This window comes from Lipotes vexillifer, unplaced genomic scaffold, assembly GCF_000442215.2.
Source record: "Lipotes vexillifer unplaced genomic scaffold, Lipotes_vexillifer_v1.1 scaffold1130, whole genome shotgun sequence".
NCBI classification, from domain to species: Eukaryota; Metazoa; Chordata; class Mammalia; order Artiodactyla; family Lipotidae; genus Lipotes; species Lipotes vexillifer.
In genome coordinates this window covers 303,077-324,342 of record NW_006797877.1, presented here as the reverse complement: position 1 = coordinate 324,342, position 21,266 = coordinate 303,077, and the positions used below count along the sequence as shown (strand labels likewise).

The following is a 21,266-nucleotide window of genomic DNA, read 5'->3' as shown; positions in this document are numbered from 1 at the left end:
GAGCCATGGCCGCTGAGCCTGCGCGTCCGGAGCCTGTGCTCCGCAGCGGGAGAGGCCACAACAGTGAGAGGCCCGCGTACCGCAAAAACAAAACAAAACAAAACAGAAAAGAGTAAGGCAAAAGCTGAATAGGAGAACATGTAAATAGCACAATAGAGATGAAACAGCAAACTCCAGACTGCGAGTAACTCTGCAGGACAAATGTTTGGTTTCTTCAGCAAAAGAATTATAAGGAAAAGGAGCTTGGAGGCTCAGCCTATAGACAAAAACAGAATTAAGAGACAAAACAACCAGTTGCAGGATATGACCTTATTTGTATGCTGATTCACAACAAACTGCAAAAATGTTTTCTAAGACAATGTGTGAAATATTGGGGAAAAAATAAACAAATGGTTGGATATTTGTTGATAATTAAATTAATTTTCACATTTTAAAAGGTGGGATAATATTACGATTGTGTTAAAAGAAAGTCCTTTTGGAGATAGTTTCTGAAATATTGACAAATGAAATGTACAGTATCCAGGACTTACTTCAGAGTAATCCAGGGGGGAGGATATAGATGAAACAAGTTGAATTTTTTGCTTAAAAATTGTGTTAAAGTAGAGAATAGAGATACTGGCAGGATTGATTTTTTTTTCCCCCCAGGAAATTCATTTTAGGAGGCCAAATATTTCTAAGCATGTGCTCAATGATTTTTTTTTTTTTTTTTGCGGTATGTGGGCCTCTCACTGTTGTGGCCTCTCCCACCGCGGAACACAGGCTCCGGACACGCAGGGCTCACAGGCCCAGCCGCTCCGCGGCATGCGGGATCCTCCCGGACCGGGGCACGAACCCGAGTCCCCCGCATCAGCAGGCGGACTCCCAACCACTGCGCCACCAGGGAAGCCCTCAATGATTTTTTAATGCTAGTCTCTGGGGATAAAGCTATGAATAAGAGAGAAAAGAGCTCATGCTCTCAGGAAGCTGACATGCTAGAACCTAGAGGGATTAGGCAGGAGACAATAAGCAAGTGAAGTAAATAAATCTGAAAATATTAACTGGTGAGATGTACAATGATGAAAACAAGACAGTGTGATGGGACAGTGCCCGTCAGTAGGCTCATCCAGGAAGATTTGCTGAGGATGTGCAGCTCAGCCCGAGCGTGGAAGATGCTCCGTAAATGAGATCTTGAATGTCGAGAAGGAGCCAGTCATGGGACGGTCTGGGGAAGATTCGGGCAGGGGACCAGCCAATGCAAAGGGTCTGAAGCTGGCTTGCTTGAGGGACAGGAAGAGGCTGGCATGACTGGAGTGTCATGAACAAGTTGATGCTGGTGGGCTGTGAACCACCAGTCTTAACAGGGGCAGCATCAGGGGTTCCCAAAACCACCAAGATGGGCTACTTTAACTGTCAAGAGATGGCTTTCACTGTCCTGTGTTCAGTTTGGGAAGAACACCCTGGTCTTGTATGTCTTTTTAGTTACGCTTTCAGTATCACTTGCCAGGGTGGTAACTTTGGGGGGAAGTCCCCCAAGAGATAGTGCTTCAAGTACCCAAATTTTAATTCAAATTAGGTGGAAGGGCACTTGTTACAGACACTTGTATTTGTTGCTCTCTCCTTTTCAGTGCCGTTTTTGTGACAAGGCCTTTATGAACCAAGCTTTTCTACAAAGTCATATTCAGCGCCGCCACCCTGAAGATTCTCATCTTGGTAAGTCGTGAGCGCGACTTCAAAGATCTCTTTTCTTTCTGGTGCCTTTTTATTTTTTCAGTGAGACATGGTCCAAAGCATCTCTCAATCCTTTTAAAAGAAAGCATCATAGTCCTTGTTCACTCATTTAGTTAGTATTGATCCCCTACTGTGTGCCATGCGCTGCCTTAGGGGTCGGGGATACCGCCATAAGCAAGACAGACCCTGTCTGGCTCTCTTACACCCTAACGGGAGGGATGGAGGATTCACATTTAAACAAATGAATGAGTGATTCTTTTCAAATGGTGGCAAGTGCAATGAAGAACGTAAAGTAGGAGAATGGGATGGAGAGTGACTCCTAGTGACTCCTCATTAAGGAGGCGCTATTTGATCAGAAACCAGAATGATGCTGGGGTCCCAGCCTGCGGGAAGTTTGGGAAATGTATGTCCCGGGCAAGGGGAGCTCGCACTGTGAGGGTGTGTGAGGAAGAGGCAGGACACGGCGTGTTTGGGGAAGAGATAGAAGGTTGGTGGAGCAGGGTGAACAAGGCAGTGGTGGGTTAGGAAGGGACTAGGTCACATAGGGCCTTGAACGCCCTGGGTGGGCATGTGGGTGATTTAATAAGCGTAATGGGAAGCCACTGGAGGATTTTAAGTTGCGGGGACATGATCTGATCTGTACCTTAAAATGACCCCTCTAGCTGCAGTTGGGGAACAGACTGTAGGGGCAGAGGTGGAGGCAGCTGGGAAGGTGAGGACGCTGCATGATGGCCCAGGTGAGAGAAGGTGGCAGCTGGACCAGGATGGTACCAGGGAAGGTGGGAGAAGTGGAGATGGAGGAGGTTTATTCTGGACGCAGAGGCCACAGAGATGTGACTCAACATGAGAGCAAGAGATGAAGCAAAGATGACCCTGGGCTTTTGTCCTATACATTTGGGTGAATGGCTGTCACGTTTCCTGAGGGACAGACCAGGAGTGGAGCAGATAGATTGAGGGAGGAAGGAGAATGGAGAATTTGTGTTGGCTGCGGGTACAATTAAGTCACACGTACAGTTGCCATGCAAGTGGAGATGCTGAAGGTCTGGAGGTCAAAGTGAAGGCCCAGGCTGGAGATAAAACCTGGGAGTCGTTAGCAGAACTGGGCTGGATGAGATCACTTAGAGAAGAGAAGACGGCTAGGGCCAGCCCCACACTAGGAGTTCAGGAGGAGCCCCTGAGGGAGTGAGAAATCACAGTGATGGAGGCAGGAGGGAGAGCTGGGAAGTGTGTTGTCATGGAAACCAAGGGGCATGAGTGTTTCAAGAAGGAGACAGTTACACCGAATGACCTTGAGGCACAGAGGAAGAGGAAGACCTAGAATTGACCATTATTGTCACAGTGACTGTTGGTGACCTTGACATGTAACATAATTCAGTGAATTATTGGGGATGAAAGCTGGATTGGAGTGAGCTGGGAATCAGGCAAGGAAGTGGTCATGTCCATTACCGACATTTATTTCAGTAACGTTTGCTGGGAAGGAAAGCTGGGACAGGAGGCAGTGCCTGGAGGGAAACATGAGACCAAGGGAAAATTTTTGTCTTGTTTGAGGTGGGAGATACTAAGATGTGTTTGGGTGCCAGTGTGAATTAACCAGTGTATCGAGGGGGAAACTGAAGAAGCAGGAGATGGGAGGCTTACCATGGAACCAGGTTTCCTACTAATTTAAATGTTCTCAGGAGCAAAGAATGCAAAGGTCTGTTTCTCCACGAGCAGATCAAAGCATTCTGCTGATTGCCACAGTAACCCACAGAAGTTCTCATTACAATCTTAAATGTTCTCGGTATCTAGACATGTGTACTTCTAGCTTGTTACTCAGTGCCTGCTTTCCCCTCCCTTTTGGGCCAGTTTGTTTCCATTCCTGCCTATTTCAGATAAATAGATTTATTCAGGAAACAGCTAAACTTTGCATAAACAATATGAACAGCATAAAATTCCACTTATAAGCCATGGACCGCTGATACAATTTAGCAGTGTATTGGAGAAATTGGGAAGATTTAAGTATTTTAATTAACCTACCATTCTTCAGTGTGAAACTGACCTTCTTTCTCTTCTGTTTCAGTATCTTATTCTATCTCATACTCGTTTCAGAGAGTATTTCAGACTCTGAAATGAGTATTATTTCTTCAGGTCATCTTTGAGATTCTGACTTTCTACCTTGGTTTCCATACCTTTCATGTCTACACTCACAGACACATGTATATCCATTCAGTCATGTGTACATCTGCATGTAAGTACATGTACATAAGTATTCTTCCCTTCACTTGTTGCTCCCTTTAACGACTTTTCAGTAGTTCGTTTTTGCCCCATGGATGGGTTATGGCCCAAGTTTGCATTTTGAATGCCAGCCTCTGCTTATCTTAGCACAGTTGAGGTTCTCAGGAGAGTTCGGTGGGAGCCAGAAGGATGGTGACCATAGAGATTTCAGTACTGTGGTACCTGCCGTGGAAGCTATTGCTTCCCTTCTCTGACTGAGACAGGCATCTTAAAGAAGAGCCCAGGATTATTCCTTGTACCGTTTTTGCTCCCTGAATGGGCTCTCACCCTATCTATGTAGGATAATCCAACCTCAATCTAGTGGCTGAAAGAATCTGCTAAAAGTAATTCAGCGCTCAATAATATGAAGGACTGAAAATAAATATTGAATAGTAGAGAGTAAAAGTTGGCTCATGCGGCATGAAAAAAGTAATATCCCAAAGAAAAGCAGTTTCCTTTGTCTTTGTCATATCAATAGGATGTACCCCAAAAGTTTTCAGATCGGTTTTCTAAGAGATGGTATTTTAACGAGGTATTTCTGTTGCAGCAGAGTATAAGACAAGGGCACAGACTGACAAGCTCCAGAATGAGATCGACATGTTGAAGGAGCAGCTGCAGCTCACCAGGTCTCAGCTAGAGGCTGCACAGCATGCCCATGCAGTCAGATTCTCTAAGGTATGCTAAATTCAGAAACAGTTATATGTTGGGAAGGATTGGGGTTAATTCCTTTTAAATGTTTGGTAGAATTCACTAGTGAAACCATCTGGTCCTGAGCTTTTCTTTTTGGGGAGTTTTTTGATTACTGATTCAACCTCCTTACTCATTATTCATCTGTTCAGATTTTCTCTTTCTTCACGATTCAATCTTGGTAGGTTGTATGTCTCTAGGAATTTATTTCTTCTAGATTGTCCAATTTGTTGGCATGCAATTGTTCATAGTAGGCTATCATGATCCTTTGTAATTCTGTAGTATCAGTTGTAATGTCTCCTCTTTCATTTATAATTTTATTTATGAGTCCTCTTTCTTTTCTTTGTTAGTCTAGCTAAAGGTTTGTCAATTTTGTTTATCTTTTCAAAAAATCAACTCCTAGTTTTTTTAATCTTTTCTATTGTCTTCTTATCCTGTATTTCATTTATTTCTGCTCTAACCTTTATCATTTCCTTCCTTCTGCTAACTTGGGACTTAGTTTGTTCTTTTTTTCTGGTTCTTTGAGGTATAATGTTAGGTTGCTTATTTGAGATCTTTCTTTTTTCTTCATGTAGGCGTTTATAGCTATAAACTTTCCTTTTAGAGCTGCTTTTAATGCATCCCATAAGTTTCGGTATGGTGTGTTTCCATTTTATTTGTCTCAAGATGTTTTTGATTCCCCTTTTGATTTTTCCTTTGATCCATTAGCCGTTCAGGAGCGTGTGTTTAATTTCCAGTTATTTGTGAATTTCAATTTTTCCTTCTGTTACTGTTTTCTAGTTTCATAACATTGTGGTCAGAAAAAATACTTGATATAAAGTCAGTCTTCCTGAATTTGTTAATACTTGTTTTATGACCTAATATATGATCTATCCTGGAGAATATTCTGTATGTACTTGAGATGGATGTGTATTCTGCTGTTATTGGGTAGGATGTTCTGCATATCTCTTTTAGGTCCATTTCGTCTATAGTATTGTTCAACTCCTGTGTTTCCTTATTGATTTTCTGTCTGGATGACCCATTGGTGAGAGTGGGGTATTAAAGTCCCCCTACTATTATTGTATTGTTGTTTATTTCTCCTTCTCATTCTGTTGGTATTTGCTTTATATATTTTAGGTGCTCCAATGCTTCATGCATATATATTTACAATTGTTATAGTTTCTTGATAAATTGACCTCTTTATCATTATGTAATGACCTTTTTTTATCACTTGAGAACTTCCTTTTTTTTTTTTTTTTGGCGGTACACGGGCCTCTCACTGTTGTGGCTTCTCCCGTTGCGGAGCACAGGCTGCAGACGCGCAGGCTCAGCGGCCATGGCTCACGGGCCTAGCCGCTCCACGGCATGTGGGATCTTCCCGGATTGGGGCATGAACCCATGTCCCCTGCATCAGCAGGCGGACTCTCAACCACTGCGCCACCAGGGAAGCCCCTTCCTTTTTTAATGTAGGTGTTTGCAGTTATAAATTTCCCTCTGAGCACTGATTTGTCTGCTTCCCTTTTCTGGTACGTTGTGCTTTAATTTTCATTCATCCTAAAGTATTTTTGAATTTCCCTAGTGAGGTTTTCTTTGACCCGTTGGCCATTTAAGAGTATATTGTTTAATTTTCATACATTTGTGAATTTTCCAGTTTTCCTTTTGTTAGTGATTTGTGGCCTCATTCTGTTGTGGTTGGAGGAGATACTTTGCATGATATCAACCTTTTAAAATTGAACATCATTTTAAGGCCTAACATATAGTCTATCCTGGTGAATCTTCCATGTGCATTTAATAAGAATGTATATTCTGCTCTTGTTGGGTGCAGTGTTCTGTATGTTTCTTAGGTGGAGTTTATTTGTAGTGTAGTTCAGGTCCCCAATTAGGTGAAAAACAAAAAACAACACAGCAGCAGGTCATCCAGAAATCAAAGGCTGATCGGACCAGACCTTGAATTTAGCTTATATAAAAATGTATTTGTGTTCATTAAGGGTGAGTGGGGCCACGCTACCCAAATTGGTATGGTATCAAGAAAGGTTCTTCTCAATAGACTTTTAAAGTATGTTTACATTTTACATATGATTGCATGCCTACTCTGCAAGTTCACAGATCATAGAACTTTTGAGACTTCGGGCCTCTGTGTTTGTGCTTTAAGGAATTTAAGGACAAAAGGATGCTGTGTGCTGCCTTTGGTTTAGAAAAATCATTGTGCACAGACCTGCCATTATATGCAGTGTTTTTGCAACCAAAACAAACAGAAGAAGCCTAACTGAAGTTTGCAAGTCTAGCTGACCCACTTGAGGTGAAGCTGTGTCCGTTTATTTACATTTCTGCATACTTGCTTCATACCAGAGCTTTTAAAGCCATGTATTAAATCAATTTCAGGAATATGAAATGCAGAAAACAAAAGAGGAAGAATTTCTGAAGTTATTTGATAGATGGAAAGAAGAAGAAAAGGAGAAGCTAGCTGATGAAATGGAAAAAGTCAAGGAAATGTTTATGAAGGAGTTTAAAGAACTAACTTCTAAGAATTCAGCGTTAGAATATGTAAGTATTGGGAGTTCCCTGGTGGTTCAGTGGTTAGGACTCTGAGCTTCCAGTGCTGGGGGCACAGGTTTGATCACTGGTTGGGGAACTAAGATCCCACAAGCCACGTGGCTCCACCCGAAAATACCCACAAAAAACGTTGAAAATATCTAAGTATTAAACCTCAGAGTCTTCATAGCAATGTTAGACTTGTGGCCTTGAGAGGTGGCATTAGAGTGGCAATGTGGCCCACGGATCCAGAAGTTCCTTAGTTGTGCCGTGTCCCAGACACCACTCCTGCCTGAGAGTCTTGGGAGCTCGGGGCATACGGAAGAGACAGCAAGTCAGAAGAGTCGTTTCCTTGAGAGTGGGAGCTTTGACCCCAAACCTCAGTGCAGAACACTTGGTACATTTTAGATGGATCAGAAAAGAAGGTCCCTCTTTCTTAGCTGGTTAGGTTTAGATAGCCCAAAACAATAACTCCCTCCCTGAGTTTTAGAGCTTTCCAAAGTTCCAAAGGCACTTTCCAGAAAGACTGACAGAGATTGCCAATGTGGGAGAAGGAAGCTGACCCAGAAAGACAGAGGGAGAGCCTTTGCCAGGCCCCTTCCTCAGCCCAGGCCTAGCAGGTTTGAGTGAGCTGGATGTCGCTAAATGCAACCTGCACTTCCCGGTGGGAGCAGCCGTGGTCACAGGGAAGCAAAGGAGGCAAGGGAAGAGTCTGGAGCTCCCTCTAGGGGCCAACATGTTTATAAACTAAAATAGATGGATAGTTTTGGAATGCTGCTAAGATCCTTCTCTAAAACGTCCTGAACCCTCTCACAGGGATGGGCAAACTATGACCTGTGACCTAGACCTGACAAACCACCTGATTTTGTATGGCTCTCAAGCTAAGAGAGCTTTTTACACTTTTAAGTGGTTGAAAAAAGTCAAAAGAAGAAATATTTCACGACACGTGAAAATTATATGAAGTTTACCTTTCAGTGTCCACAAGTGAAGGTTTTTTGGAACACAGCCATACTCTTTCCTCCACACTTTGTCTATGGAGCTTTTGTGCTGGAGCCATGGAGTTGAGTGGTTATGACCAAGATCTTACGTGTCTCCCAAAGTCAAATACTATCTGGCTCTTTACAGAAAAAGTTTGCCAGCCGCTGTCATATCTTTACAAAGCAAATGTGGCATGAGGTTAACAACTGGTGAAGGGGAAATAGGAGTTCATTATATTGTTCTTTCAACTTTTTCATAAGTTGTAATTTGCAAATAAAAAGTTGAGGGGAAATTAACTTGGGACGGCTCGTTGTGTCTTTTCTATAGGGCTTTCTTCAGTCAACTCCCTGTTGGTTCAACTATCCCCTATCACCTCGCTTGGTTCTAAGCATCAGAACCTGTGGGCAGTAGTAATTCTTTTACCACCCCTACTCCAGGGGCTTCTCCTGAACTCAGACCCTTGGCATCTTCTCAAAGTGGGATGTCGTATTACCCACAGTAGTGGATTCTGATAGTAACCAATTTAGGACTGGCTTTTTATGTCTTCTCCATCAAGGCCACACTCATTTTTTTTTTTCCTTGTGATAAAGCTGCCAGTATGGCTCTTTTGCCTGAGATTTCCTCCATGGTTATCCCTGCCCCCAGGATCATTGTGGGGTTGGACTTTTCCCTACCTAGGACTTTTTTACCATTCATATAGATATATATTTTTTAATAAATACATTTATTTATTTATCTCTAGTTGCAGCAAGCAGGGGCTACTCTTCGTTGTGGTGCTCGGGCTTCTCACTGTGGTGGCTTCTCTTGTTGCGGAGCACAGGCTTTAGGCATGGGGGCTTCAGTAGTTGTGGCCCGCAGGCTCTAGAGCGCAGGCTCAGTAGTTGTGGCGCACAGGCTTAGTTGCTCTGCGACATGTGGGATCTTCCCGGACCAGGGCTCGAACCCGTGTCCCCTGCATTGGCAGGCAGATTCTTAACCACTGCACCACTAGGGAAGCCCCATATATTTTCTTCAAATGGCTTTTTTGAGATGTTTACATATCATACAATTCACCCACTTAAACTGTACAGTTCAGTGGTTTTTACTATGTTCACAGAGTTATGCACCCATCATCACAGTCATTTTAGAACATCTCATCACGCAAAGAAGAAGCCTTGTACCCATTGGCACTCCCTCCCACCCTTGGCAACCACAGATCTACTTTCTGTCTCTATGCATCTGCCTGTTCTGGACATTTCGTATAAATTAAATCATATAAAATGTGATCTTTTGTGAGTGGCTTCTTTTCACTTAGTATAATGTTTTCAAGATTCATCCACATTGTAGTATGTATCAATATATTTTTTTAATTGCCGAATGATATTTCATTGTATGGATACACCATATTTTATTGATCCATTATTCGATGGATATTTGGGTTGTTTGCCCATTTTGGCTATAGAGCGTTTTAAAAATTATTATTAATAATAGACTTTATTTTTTAGAATAGTTTTAGGTTTACTGAGCAAATAGTACAGAAAGTTCCTTATAAATACCCCTCTCCTACCCTGTACACAGTTTTCCACATTACTAATGTCTTAAATTAGTGTCATACATTTGTTACAATTAATGAGCCAATACTTGTACATTAGTATTAACTAAAGTCCATAGTTCATTCAGATTTCTTTTGCTTTTACCTAACATCCTTTTTCTGCCCTAGGGTCCTATCCAGGATACCTAAGTACATTTAGTTGTCTTGTTTCTCTAGGCTCAGACTTGTTTTTGATGACCTTGACAGTCTTAAGGTGTACTTTTCAGGTATATTGTAGGATGCCCCTCTGTTGGAATTTACCTGATATTCTTCTCTTGGTTAGACAGGGTTTATGGGTTTTGGGAAGGAAGTCCTCAGAGATAAAGTACAATTTTCACCGCGTCATTTCAAGGGTACATACCACCTACATGGTTTATGACTGTTGATGTTGACCTTGATCACCTGGCTGAGGTAGTATTTGTCAGGTTTCTCCCCACCCCACTGCCCCCCATTCCATACTGTGCTCTTTGGAAGGAAGTCACCTTGTACAGCCCAGACTTAAGCAGTAGGGGACAGTGCTACCCCATCCTTTTGTTTTTGAAGTTAACATATTACCTTCTGAGGGTATTTACTGCCAGTAACTTTGGGAATAAGCTACAAGCAAAGGGTAAAATTAAAACCTTATGTCCCTTGTGGTCCCTGGAAGATGCTGGCCTCCTCACTAAATCATCCTGAGAATCAGCTGCACCCAGTTCCTCTTTCTGGCACTGTTGCCTGCCCATTAAAGTTTTAAAGATCGATTATCTGAGATTAGAAAGTTTAGGTTTTCCTTTCCCTTTCTCTCCCAGTGCACGTTCTTTTGTTGGAGGTAATGAAACGGGAAAACCACTGGGAATGAGAAGCAGCAGAAGCACGGTGAACGTCCAGGAGGATAGTCAGGTGCTCCCCAATTTTGTTCTCTGTGTCAGTCGTATAAAAGTATGAACATCTGTACCAGTGATTCTGAATTTTATTTTATAGCAATTGTCAGAAATCCAGAAGTCCAATATGCAGATCAAGTCTAACATAGGCACATTAAAAGATGCACATGAGTTTAAAGAAGAACGTCCTCAGCATCCCCAGGATTTCCAAAATGTGATGCAACTTCTTGATAGTCAGGTACGTAAAAGTGGGTGACTACTGCAGTAGAGGCCTGATCTTTCTTGGTGAGGTAATTTACAGTAAGCACCATCTACAAAAAAGTGCCTCTTTTCAGTGACGATGAAGGTGACTTATTCTTTTTTCCTTATCTCCTAACACATGTGTAATTCAGAATAGGTGTTCATTAGATACTTACTGATTGACTAATAGATGTGGATACAGAACAGTTGGCAAAGTTGTTTAATTTTTCCTTGAATAATATCTATTTGAATTGGTTCATTTTACCTTAGTAGTTATTTTTCATATTTCAGATGTAGACCCACTTTCAAAAGGCATAGAAAAGCATATTGAAGCCCTGACTTTTTTTTTTTTTTTTTTTTTTTTTGCGGTACGCGGGCCTCTCACTGCTGTGGCCTCTCCCCTTGCAGAGCACAGTCTCCGGACGTGCAGGCCCAGTGGCCATGGCTCACGGGCCCAGCCGCTCTGTGGCATGTGGGACCCTCCCGGACCGGGGCATGAACCCGTATCCCCTGCATCGGCAGGCGGACTCTCAACCACTGCGCCACCAGGGAAGCCCGAAGCCCTGACATTTTAGAGGTTAAATATATGGCTGCATTGGCAAACTGATGGTCTTTTACATTTATCAAATAAATTACAATCATTTGGAAGTGAACCTCAGTAATCAGTACAGCCTTCGTCCTGGCTATTTTGGTCACACTGATTTCGGGGAACTTTTTTTATTTTTTTAGCCAGGAAACATAGAGATTACAGCTTATGAATTCAGGATTTTTTCAAAATGCAATATTATGTCATTTTAAAAGGTAAATGTGTTTTTGAACGTGGACTACTGCCACTGCTTCTTGTCTTGCCTCTCTCCCCTCACTGTAACCTTTCGTGTTATAGCCAGGGTGATCATGTCACCATCCTGTCTAAAATCCTTCAATGGCTCCCCATCTTTCACAGAACAAAGTCTAGGACCCTTAGCCAGCATTCAGAATCCCTGGGCATCTGGTCCTGCCATCTCCCTCCATTCTTGCCTTTACCTTGACTCTCCAGTAGCACCAAAGAGCTCCTGGTTCCCGGGACGAGGCAATCGGAGTTCTGCTTTTGCCTTTTCAGCTTTCTTTGTCATGCGCCTCCCAGTTTTCAGGCCCTGACACTTATTCAGCTGGGATGGCATCTCTTCTAGAGAGTTTTGGAGTTCTGGGTTATTGCACTGCCACAGTCCTCCAAGCTGGACCTGATCACGTGCACATTATGTGGGAACCCTCCATTGTATGTCCACTGTTCTTCCGGGCAGGGCAAGCAGGGCCTGTCTCTTAGTTCTCTCCCAGCCTGCCAGCGGCTGCCCAGCGAGGTGCCTGGTATGCAGTAGGGGACCAGGAATTGGGTCCTGAACTGAACTGTTGGCATTTGCTCCCAGCAGGCTGCTGTCTCACTAGTTGAAGGACTCAGTTATGAAACCCTCAGGTCCCACCTAAATTTCTTTTGTCTCCTTCCTGTGAGCTCTATCAGTTCAGAACCTATGGACCCAGAAACCTTGATGTTTCCTTTTAGCTTCTGAGATTAACAAACTAGCACCTGTTTTTTTAAATTAAGTTTTATTGGAACACAGCCATACTATTATGTACCGTCTATGACTGTTCATTTACATATTACTTATGGCTGTTCTCCTACCTAGTAGTAGTGACTGAGTCATCTGGCCCCCAGAGTCTAATATATTTTCTATTAGCCCCTTAACAGAAAATGTTTGCTGAACCTTGCCTCAGAGTATAAGATTAAAACCAAGTGCAAGTGTGTTTAAACATTTTTGACTGTATTTATTTATTTTTTTAAATGCCTGCTAAAATTTTACCAAATAGATAGTTGGGTTTCATAGGTACTCACTAAAAAGGAAGCTTCCATTTTGAGTAGATGTCATTGTTACAGTTACACTAAATTACCCTTGTTTTACTGATTTTGTAGGAAAGCAAGTGGACAGCTCGAGTTCAGGCTCTTCATCAAGAACACAAGAAAGAGAAGAGCCGGGTAAGATTAAGAAATCAACGACCTATAAAAAGTGGGTCTTTCTGAAAAGAATATTTGCTTTTCTCTATAATAAAGGTAATATTTATCCACTTAAGACATTTGTGGAGAAATATATAACAAAAATTAAAATTACTCATAATTCCAATACCATAGATAACCAGTGTTACTGCTTTGTTATAATTTCTTTCAGTCTTTTTTCTATGCTGTAAATGTTGCGTTTCTATAAGTATAGAAACCCATGCATATAATATGTCTCACAGATTTTGAATTTTGCTTTATATCTATAACTTTATCCATTTTTCATTTAATATATCATAAACAGTTTCCTATGTTTTAAAATATTATTCAAAATCATGATTTTTTTAATGGCTCCATGGTGATCTTATGGCTGTATCATCAGTTATTTAATCATTTCTCTATTGTTGAATACATGTTTCTAATTTTTTAACATTACAGAGTGGAAGTCTAAATAAGTTTGAATACAGGCATACCTTATTTATTGCACTTTGCAGATAACTGCGTTTTTTACAAATTGAAGGTTTGTGGCAACCCTGCATTGTCAGATGATTCATTTTTTAGCAATAAAGTTTTTTTTTTTAATTTTTATTTATTTTATTTTTGGCTGTGTTGGATCTTTGTTGCTGCGTGTGGGCTTTTCTCTGGTTGCGGTGAGCGGGGGCTACTCTCTGTTGCGGTGTGCAGGCTTCTCATTGCGGTGGCTTCTCTTGTTGAGCACCGGCTCTAGGCACATGGGCTTCAGTAGTTGTGGTACACGGGCTCAGTAGTTGTGGCTCGCGGGCTCTAGAGTGTAGGCTCAGTAGTTGTGGTGCGTGGGCTTAGTTGCTCCGTGACATGTGGAGGCTCAAACCCGTGTCCCCTGCATTGGCAGGTGGATTCTTAACTACTGAGCCACCAGGGAAGCCTGCAGTAAAGTATTTTAAATTAAGATATATACATTGTTTATTTTAAGACATAACGCTATTGCACACTTAATAGACCACAGTGTAGTGTAAACATAACTTTTGTATGCACTAGGAAACCAAAAAATTTACGTGATTCGCTTTACTGCTGTGATCTGGAACTGAACACACTATCTCTGAGGCCTGCCTCTAAAAAGAAGGATTGTTCGCATTAAAGTCATTTTAATGAAAACAAAAATGAATTGTAACACCTATTCCTTTTCCACTGAGTACATCAGAAATTTAAGTGTTAAAATGCTTTTTACAGGGCTTCCCTGGTGGTGCACTGGTTGAGAGTCCGCCTGCTGATGCAGGGGACACGAGTTCGTGCCCTGGTCCGGGAAGATCCCACATGCCGCGGAGTGGCTGGCCCCGTGAGCCATGGCCGCTGAGCTTGCGCGTCCGGAGCCTGTGCTCCGCAGCCGGAGAGGCCACAACAGTGAGAGGCCCACGTACCGAAAAAAAAAAAAAAAAAATGCTTTTACAGTAGTGCAAAAAATGTAAAGTAGATTTATTTGAGATTTTAAGACAGGAAAACATCTGTTTATTTTTTCACTTTAAATTGTATGTGTTTTGTAGCTCTTTGTAACCCCTTTTGGGCAAACAACCTAGACTGGGTGGCTTATAAACAACAGAAATTTATTTCTCATAGTTCTGGTGCTCCAGGAATTGGACAGAGAGCTTGTTAAAGGGGAGTCGTGGCTGGGCTGTGTGTAGATATAACGCCCATGTTTCTTTCTCCAGTCTAAGCCACCCTTCTGAGCTCCAGACGAAATAGCCAGCTTTGTACTTGACATCTCCACTGCTTCTTACATGTAACATGTGTAAAGTGAAGCTCTTGGGTTTGTTCCCAGAGGCGTCTTGCTTTTGGCTGATGTCACCCTAGTCCACTCAGATGCACTCCCTCAGCCCCCAGTTCCAGGCTATTGGCAGGTCCTGCCGAGTATCTCATATCCATGTTCTTCTGGACATTTCTGTTGCTTCCATCCTCCACTGAGCTCCCACCATTTCCAAAAGGGCCCAGTAACTGGTTTCCCATTTCCAACCTTTTCCTTTTGTAATCTGCTCTCTGCAGAGCAGCCAAAATAATCTGGCTGTCGGCCACCACTGTGGCCTCATCCTGAACCTCTCTCTGAACCTACTCCTTTTAGCTACGGTGGCTTTCTGGTAATTTGTAGAACATGTGGCCTTTTTCTCCTTTTACACATGGTTTTCGCTGCTTGGGAGGTCCTTCCACTTTTTTTTTTTTTTTTTTAATTTTTTTTTTTTTTATACAGCAGAATCTTATTAGTCATCAATTTTATACACATCAGTGTATACATGTCAATCCCAATCGCCCAATTCATCACACCACCACCCCCACAACCCCCCCGCCGCTTTCCCCCCTTGGTGTCCATACGTTTATTCTCTACATCTGTGTCTCAATTTCTGCCCTGCAAACCAGTTCATCTGGACCATTTTTTCTAGATGCCACATACATGCGTTAATATATGATATTTCTTTTTCTCTTTCTGACTTACTTCAATCTGTATGACAGTCTCTAGGTCCATCCACATCTCTACAAATGACCCAATTTAGTTCCTTTTTATGGCTGAGTAATATTCCTTTGTGTATATGTACCACATCTTCTTTATCTATTCATGTGTCAGTGGACACTTAGGGTGCTTCCATGACCTGGCTATTGTAAATAGTGCTGCAGTGAACATTGGGGTGCATGTGTCTTTTTGAATTATGGTTTTCTCAGGGTATATGCCCAGTAGTGGGATTGCTGGATCATATGGTAATTCTATTTTTAGTTTTTTAAGGAACCTCCATACTGTTTCCACTTGTTCTTTATGTGGCTGTCTCCTTCCCCTCTGATTTGGTTTTCTCTGCTGTGTAGCAAATTACCACAGATTTATTATCTCACAGTTTCCACGGGATAGGAGTCCAGGCACGGCTTGGCTGGGTTGTCTGCTCGGGGTCTCACAAGCTGCATTCAAGGTGTCAGCTGAGCTGTGGTCTCATCTGGGGCTCCGGGGCCCCTCCCAAGCCCGTTCAGATGATTGGCGATGTGCAGTTCCTTACGGTTAGCCGTGGGAGTGAGACCCCCGGCTCCGCAGTTCACAGGCTGGCTGTGACGTCTTCAAGGCCGGTAGGAGAGCATCTCTCCTGCCTTCATTCTCCTCCGTCAGGAGACCTGAAGTCACCCCAAGACCACTCCATCCAGGCAGGTGGTCCCCTCCTGTTATTATCCTCAGCGCTTCACAAGTGTAGCTCTCAACACTGTTTTAAATCGTTTGTTTAGTTGTTTATTGTCTGTCTCTTCAACCAGATCACTAGCCCTGTGAGGGAAGGGCTCTGTTTACTCCTCCGTTGTATTCTCAGCATCCTATAATGTGTCTAAAATGTGGTTGGTGCTTATTAAATATTTGCTGAATGAATGCAGAAGGTCGATAGGTGGCCAACAAGGGGATCACACAGCCTTTTTGTGTGTGGATGGGGAGATGCTGACTGTACAGTTCAGAAGAACAGGGTGGAAAGAGCTGTGTATCGGTGTGACGTGATATTTGAAGCAGGTCCTCTTAACCTCAGGGCCTGCTTGTCTGCCTCGCTGCCTTACTCACCTTTCATGCTTTAGGCACTTAGCCAGGTGAGGAGGGGAACGGCCAGTGACAACTTAGAGGAGTTGCTTTTCTGTAAGAATGTTGAATCTTTCCTTCGAGATGCTCTAAGGCAGTAGTTCCTAAGCAGGGGCATCCTTCAGAATGACCCGAGGCTCTTCCAAAATACAGGTGTCCAGCTCTACCCGCTGAAGGTCTGATTCAGTAGGTAAGTCTGGGACATGCAGAGTTTGGAAACAACAACAGTAAGAACACCAGCAAACCCCCGACGATTGTGCTTTGGATCCATGGTTTGAACCACGGCTCTTACAAATTGAAGTTCTATTTTTATTCTTCAGGGTATTCTTAGAGCATTGGGGTTTAGGGACAGAATTCAGGCTTCCTTATTAATAGGGGGTGATTTTAGTCCTCGTTCCTTTAAGCCTCTTGTGGGAATTTAAGTCGCCTTCTGGCTGGAATACAGTGTACAGTATAAGTTGTAGAGGTTTACACTTGGCCACTGTGGGTGGTGATAGAGAGGAAGACCGACTGCCAGTGGTTTGGAGGAAGGAGAGGCCTGACCTGCTTCTGGGTGAGGCGCCTCACCTCACGTGCTGGGAGCGTGGAGTTTTTGTGCCACCGCCAGGCTGCGCTGCTCCCTTGTCTGTTGGTTTTGCTTGTTCAGACGCTGCTTGCTTCTTCCTTCATTTCTCTTAAACCCTAACAGAGAGGCAGATTCAATAAGGTTTAGTAATCTGTGCCTGAGACCAAACTATTAATTATTCCACATGATTGGTGCCTCCTGTTCCTACAATGCACATATTGTATTTCTCTGTTTAAGGGAAGTTGCGTTTGCCAACTTTTTATTGCTTTACCTAGATTCTTGGCAGTCTTTTTTTGGTTTTGTTTTTAAATAACATTGGTAGGAGTTCAAAGGGAACCACAGATAAATGATGGCATGCCCTTTTCCACCCAACAGAAGACTCTTAGAGCTTGGGAGGTTGTAGAATGGTCACGCAGTGGAAGGAGAGGAGGATGGAGTAATGTGGCTGGTAAAGAAAAAGTGTAAAACTTGAAATGGTAGAAGGTCACAAGAAATGAGCTCCAGGGCCACAAGCCTTTTGAAATAGTTTCTGGCTATCTCTTTCTTAGACTATCACATTTTCTGGTCAATTCTCAATTCCAGTATCAAAATGATGCCATCCCTTAGTTTTTCTTACATACCCTTTCTGCTTGGGCCCTGCAGTGAGTCTCCATATTGCTGATTCTCAGCCTCCACCCAGAGCCCTGTACGTTTTTATTGGCTTTTCCTTCTGTTTTCCAACTCCAGATTTCCCAAACTGATTTTGGGGGTACTCTTCCAGTAGTCTGTAAAAATGTGGGGAAGGTTCCTGACAGTGTCCTCCTGGGGGGAGATTCTTAGCATCCACTGGGATAGGTAGGGTTCTTTTTAGTCCTTACTCAGGAAACCCTTTTAACTTGGTTCAACCTATTGTTTGTCCGGCCTCATGTGAGCACAGAGCACTTCAGAGGGAAGACCCTGCAGCGTATGGATTGAGAGCATTAACTTTTTGTTGTTATTTTATTGTTTTTCTGTTCAATGTAAATGGATTATTTTTAGAGTAATTTGACGTTCACAGCAGCGTTGAGGAGAAAATAACACAGCGTTCCCAAATACCCACTGCCCACCCCGTATGCACAGCCTTCGCCATTATCAACATCCTGCACCAGAGTGGTACATTGGTTACAATTGATGAACCTACACTGACATGTCATTATCCCCCAAAGTCCACAGTTTACATTAGGGTTCCCTCTTAAGTTGTATATTCTATGGATTTTGACAAATGTATAGTGACATGCAGCCATCATTATGGTCTCATAGAGAACACTGACCTAAAAATCCTCTGTGCTCTGCCTGTTCATCCCTCCCTCCTTCCCCTCAACCCCTGATTCTTTTTACTGTCTCCATAATTTTGCCTTTTTCAGAATGTCATATAGTTGGAATCATACAGTATGTAGCCTTCTCAGATTGGCTTCTTTCACTCAACAGTATGCATTTAATGTTCTTCCAAGTCTTTTCATGGTTTGGTAGCACATTTCTTTATAATGTTGAATAACATTCCATTGTTTGTATGGACCACAGCTTATTTATCTCTTCACCTACTGCAGGACACCTTGGTTGCTTCCAGGTTTTGGCAATTATGAATAAAGCTGCTATAAACATCCGTGTGCAGTTTTTGTGTGGACATAGGTTTTTGGCTCCTTTGGGTAAATGCCCAGGAGTACAGTTTGGATCGTTTGGTAAAAGTATGTTTAGTTTTGTAAGAAACTGCCAAACTGCCTTCCACATGGCTGTACCATTCTGCATTCTCACCAGCAATGGATGAGAGTTCTTGCTGCTCTGCATCCTTGTCAGCATTTGATACTGGCAAGCTCTGGATTTTGGCCATTCTGATAGGTACATTTTTGTTACTTTTTGATTTGGTGATTTCTTTCTTTCTCTCTTTTTTTTTTTTGTGGTACGCGGGCCTCTCACTGCTGTGGCCTCTCCCGTTGCGGAGCACAGGCTCCGGACGCGCAGGCTCAGCAGCCATGGCTCACGGGCCCAGCCACTCCGTGGCATGTGGGATCCTCCTGGACCAGGGCACGAACCCGTGTCCCCTGCATCAGCAGGCAGACTCTCAACCACTGCTCCACCAGGGAAGCCGTTTTTTTAAAAAAATTTATTTAAATTTATTTATTTTTGGCTGTGTTGGGTCTTGGTTGCTGCGCGTGGGCTTTCTCTAGTTGCGGTGAGCGGGGGCTACTCTTCAATGTGGTGCCCGGCCTTCTCACTGCGGTGGCTTCTCTTATTGCGGAGCGCGGGCTCTAGGCGCACAGGCTTCAGTAGTTGTGGCTCGCCGGCTCTAGAGCACCAGCTCAGTAGTTTTGGCACACGGGCTTAGTTGCTCCATGGCATGTGGGATCTTCCCGGACCAGGGCTCCAGCCCGTGTCCCCTGCATTGGCAGCTGGATTTTCAACCACTGCACCACCAGGGAAGCCCGCAAGTACAGTTCATTAATACGTTTCATGACATAGACTAAGTTTGAAAGCGTTGACTTTGAAGACAGGAAAGTTCAAGTCTGGGCTCTTCCCGCTCAAGTTGTCTGCGTTTGGGTCAGCTACTTACCTCTCTAGACTTGAGTTTCCCATCTGAACAACGAGGTCAAAACTTGGATCCATGAGGCTGTGGTGTGGATTCAACAAGATGAAATGCTTAACGCAGCCTCTACACGTGTTGAGTGTCTGTTAAAAAAAACCTCGCCAGTTAGGAAATGCTGCTCCAGGCATTCTCTGTGCTTCTCTCAGACACAGTTACCCCCCTTTATTTGACCTGCACATCCCTGTGTCTGTTTCCAGGCCGTAGGCTTGGAATGTCCTTAGTGCCATTTACCAAGGGTATTTTCTCTTCTATTTAAGCAACTTCCGAAGTTGTTTTAAGAATGTTTCCTTAAATTATTGAAAACAAATTCTTCTTGAATTCTTGTCCAGTATTTGATCTTCCCTGAGGTTAAGTCTCAAAAGATGAATCTGTGCATCTTTGGATCTGTTCTCTGCTTCTCTTCCTTCTGTTCCCGCCCTCCCTCCCTTCCCCTCCCCCTCCCCCTCCCTCCCTTCCTCTTTTCCTCTACCCCCAATGCCCTCCACCTCCCATTTCTCAGTAAATATTTATTGAGAACCTGCTAAGAGCCAGAGACCGTGCTAGTTGCTGGGCGTATAAAATAATTCAAGTGGGCTCTCCGGCCCAGGGAGTGCACTTTCCAGCTGGGATGATGCATGTGGATGTGTGAGAACAGTACTGCGTGGGGTTGGAGCTACTCTGAGGGAAAAGGCTTGGTCCTTATCCTTGCTCGTCCGTGTGTGATTTCATGTAACGGCTCAGGTTCCCTCCGCTGTTCACATCATCAGTGTTGGCTTTCTTGGGCCATGAGCTCCCTGGGAACAGAGATGAAGCCCCTTGTATGGCCAGGGCCTTCATACACGGTGATCAGAGAGTTATTCAGTGTGTAGATAACATAGGCCAGCAAGAAGGTACGGCATGTATATACAAACTGCCAAAAGAAGAAATTTACATGCAGTTTGCAGATGAATGCCTTTCTTCATTGTTTTTTCCAGCTCCTGTCACATATAGAGAAACTTCGAACCTCAATGATAGATGATCTAAATGCAAGTAATGTATTCTACAAGAAAAGGATAGAAGAGCTAGGGCAGAGGCTCCAGGAGCAGAAGGAGCTGATCATCACTCAGAGACAACAGGTATTTTGGAGTATATATTGGCACCGTTTTTATGTAAACAGTGCAGTTTATCTAAGAACATGTGTTTTTATTTTAGAGCACTTTTAAGTTGGATAAGATAAAGAAGATAGAATATTTTTTCCCTGTGGTTGTTTGTATAAGTAAATAAAATAATTTTTAAAGGAATTTAAAATACTGTAGAGCAATCAGATTTATTCAGTTAGAATTCAGAATAAATGTGAAGGTAGCTAAAATTTCTTTTGGTAATTACCAAAAGAAACAGCTGAATCCAAATGCTGCTTTTATAAAACGTTTGCCTCCATGTCATTAAAGTCCACATGTCCTGTGTCTTTGGAGGATTTAGTGAAAAGGTTCATTTACTGAGTACAGTATCTGTCCATTATCCAGTATGTCCCTGTCTAGTTCAAACATGGATCACTGAAAGACTGTTCTCCTTTGCAGATTAAAGAGTTTACCAGTAAACCATTAAACAGTGTCAGTGAACCCAGAGGTAAGTGGACCAGGATCCCAGCGCTGGAGGCAAGGCGGGCCTCCCTAACCGTGTGCTGGACTTGAGAAGAATGTTGGGCCGTGATGGTTCATGAGTGCTAAGATGTGCTAAGTGGTGCTAACCA

At 43.1% G+C, this 21,266-nt stretch overlaps 1 protein-coding gene across 1 annotated transcript in view; it reads left to right on the top strand.

Moving 5' to 3' along the window:
* DZIP1 (DAZ interacting zinc finger protein 1) overlaps positions 1-21,266 on the top strand; it is a 53,843-nt gene that overhangs the window by 8,180 nt on the left and 24,397 nt on the right. The window contains exons 6-12 of the mRNA XM_007469919.1: positions 1,605-1,689; positions 4,511-4,635; positions 7,009-7,170; positions 10,667-10,804; positions 12,752-12,814; positions 20,512-20,652; positions 21,094-21,142. Coding sequence (XP_007469981.1) covers positions 1,605-1,689; positions 4,511-4,635; positions 7,009-7,170; positions 10,667-10,804; positions 12,752-12,814; positions 20,512-20,652; positions 21,094-21,142 — 763 coding nt within the window. The remainder of the gene's footprint in view (positions 1-1,604; positions 1,690-4,510; positions 4,636-7,008; positions 7,171-10,666; positions 10,805-12,751; positions 12,815-20,511; positions 20,653-21,093; positions 21,143-21,266) is intronic.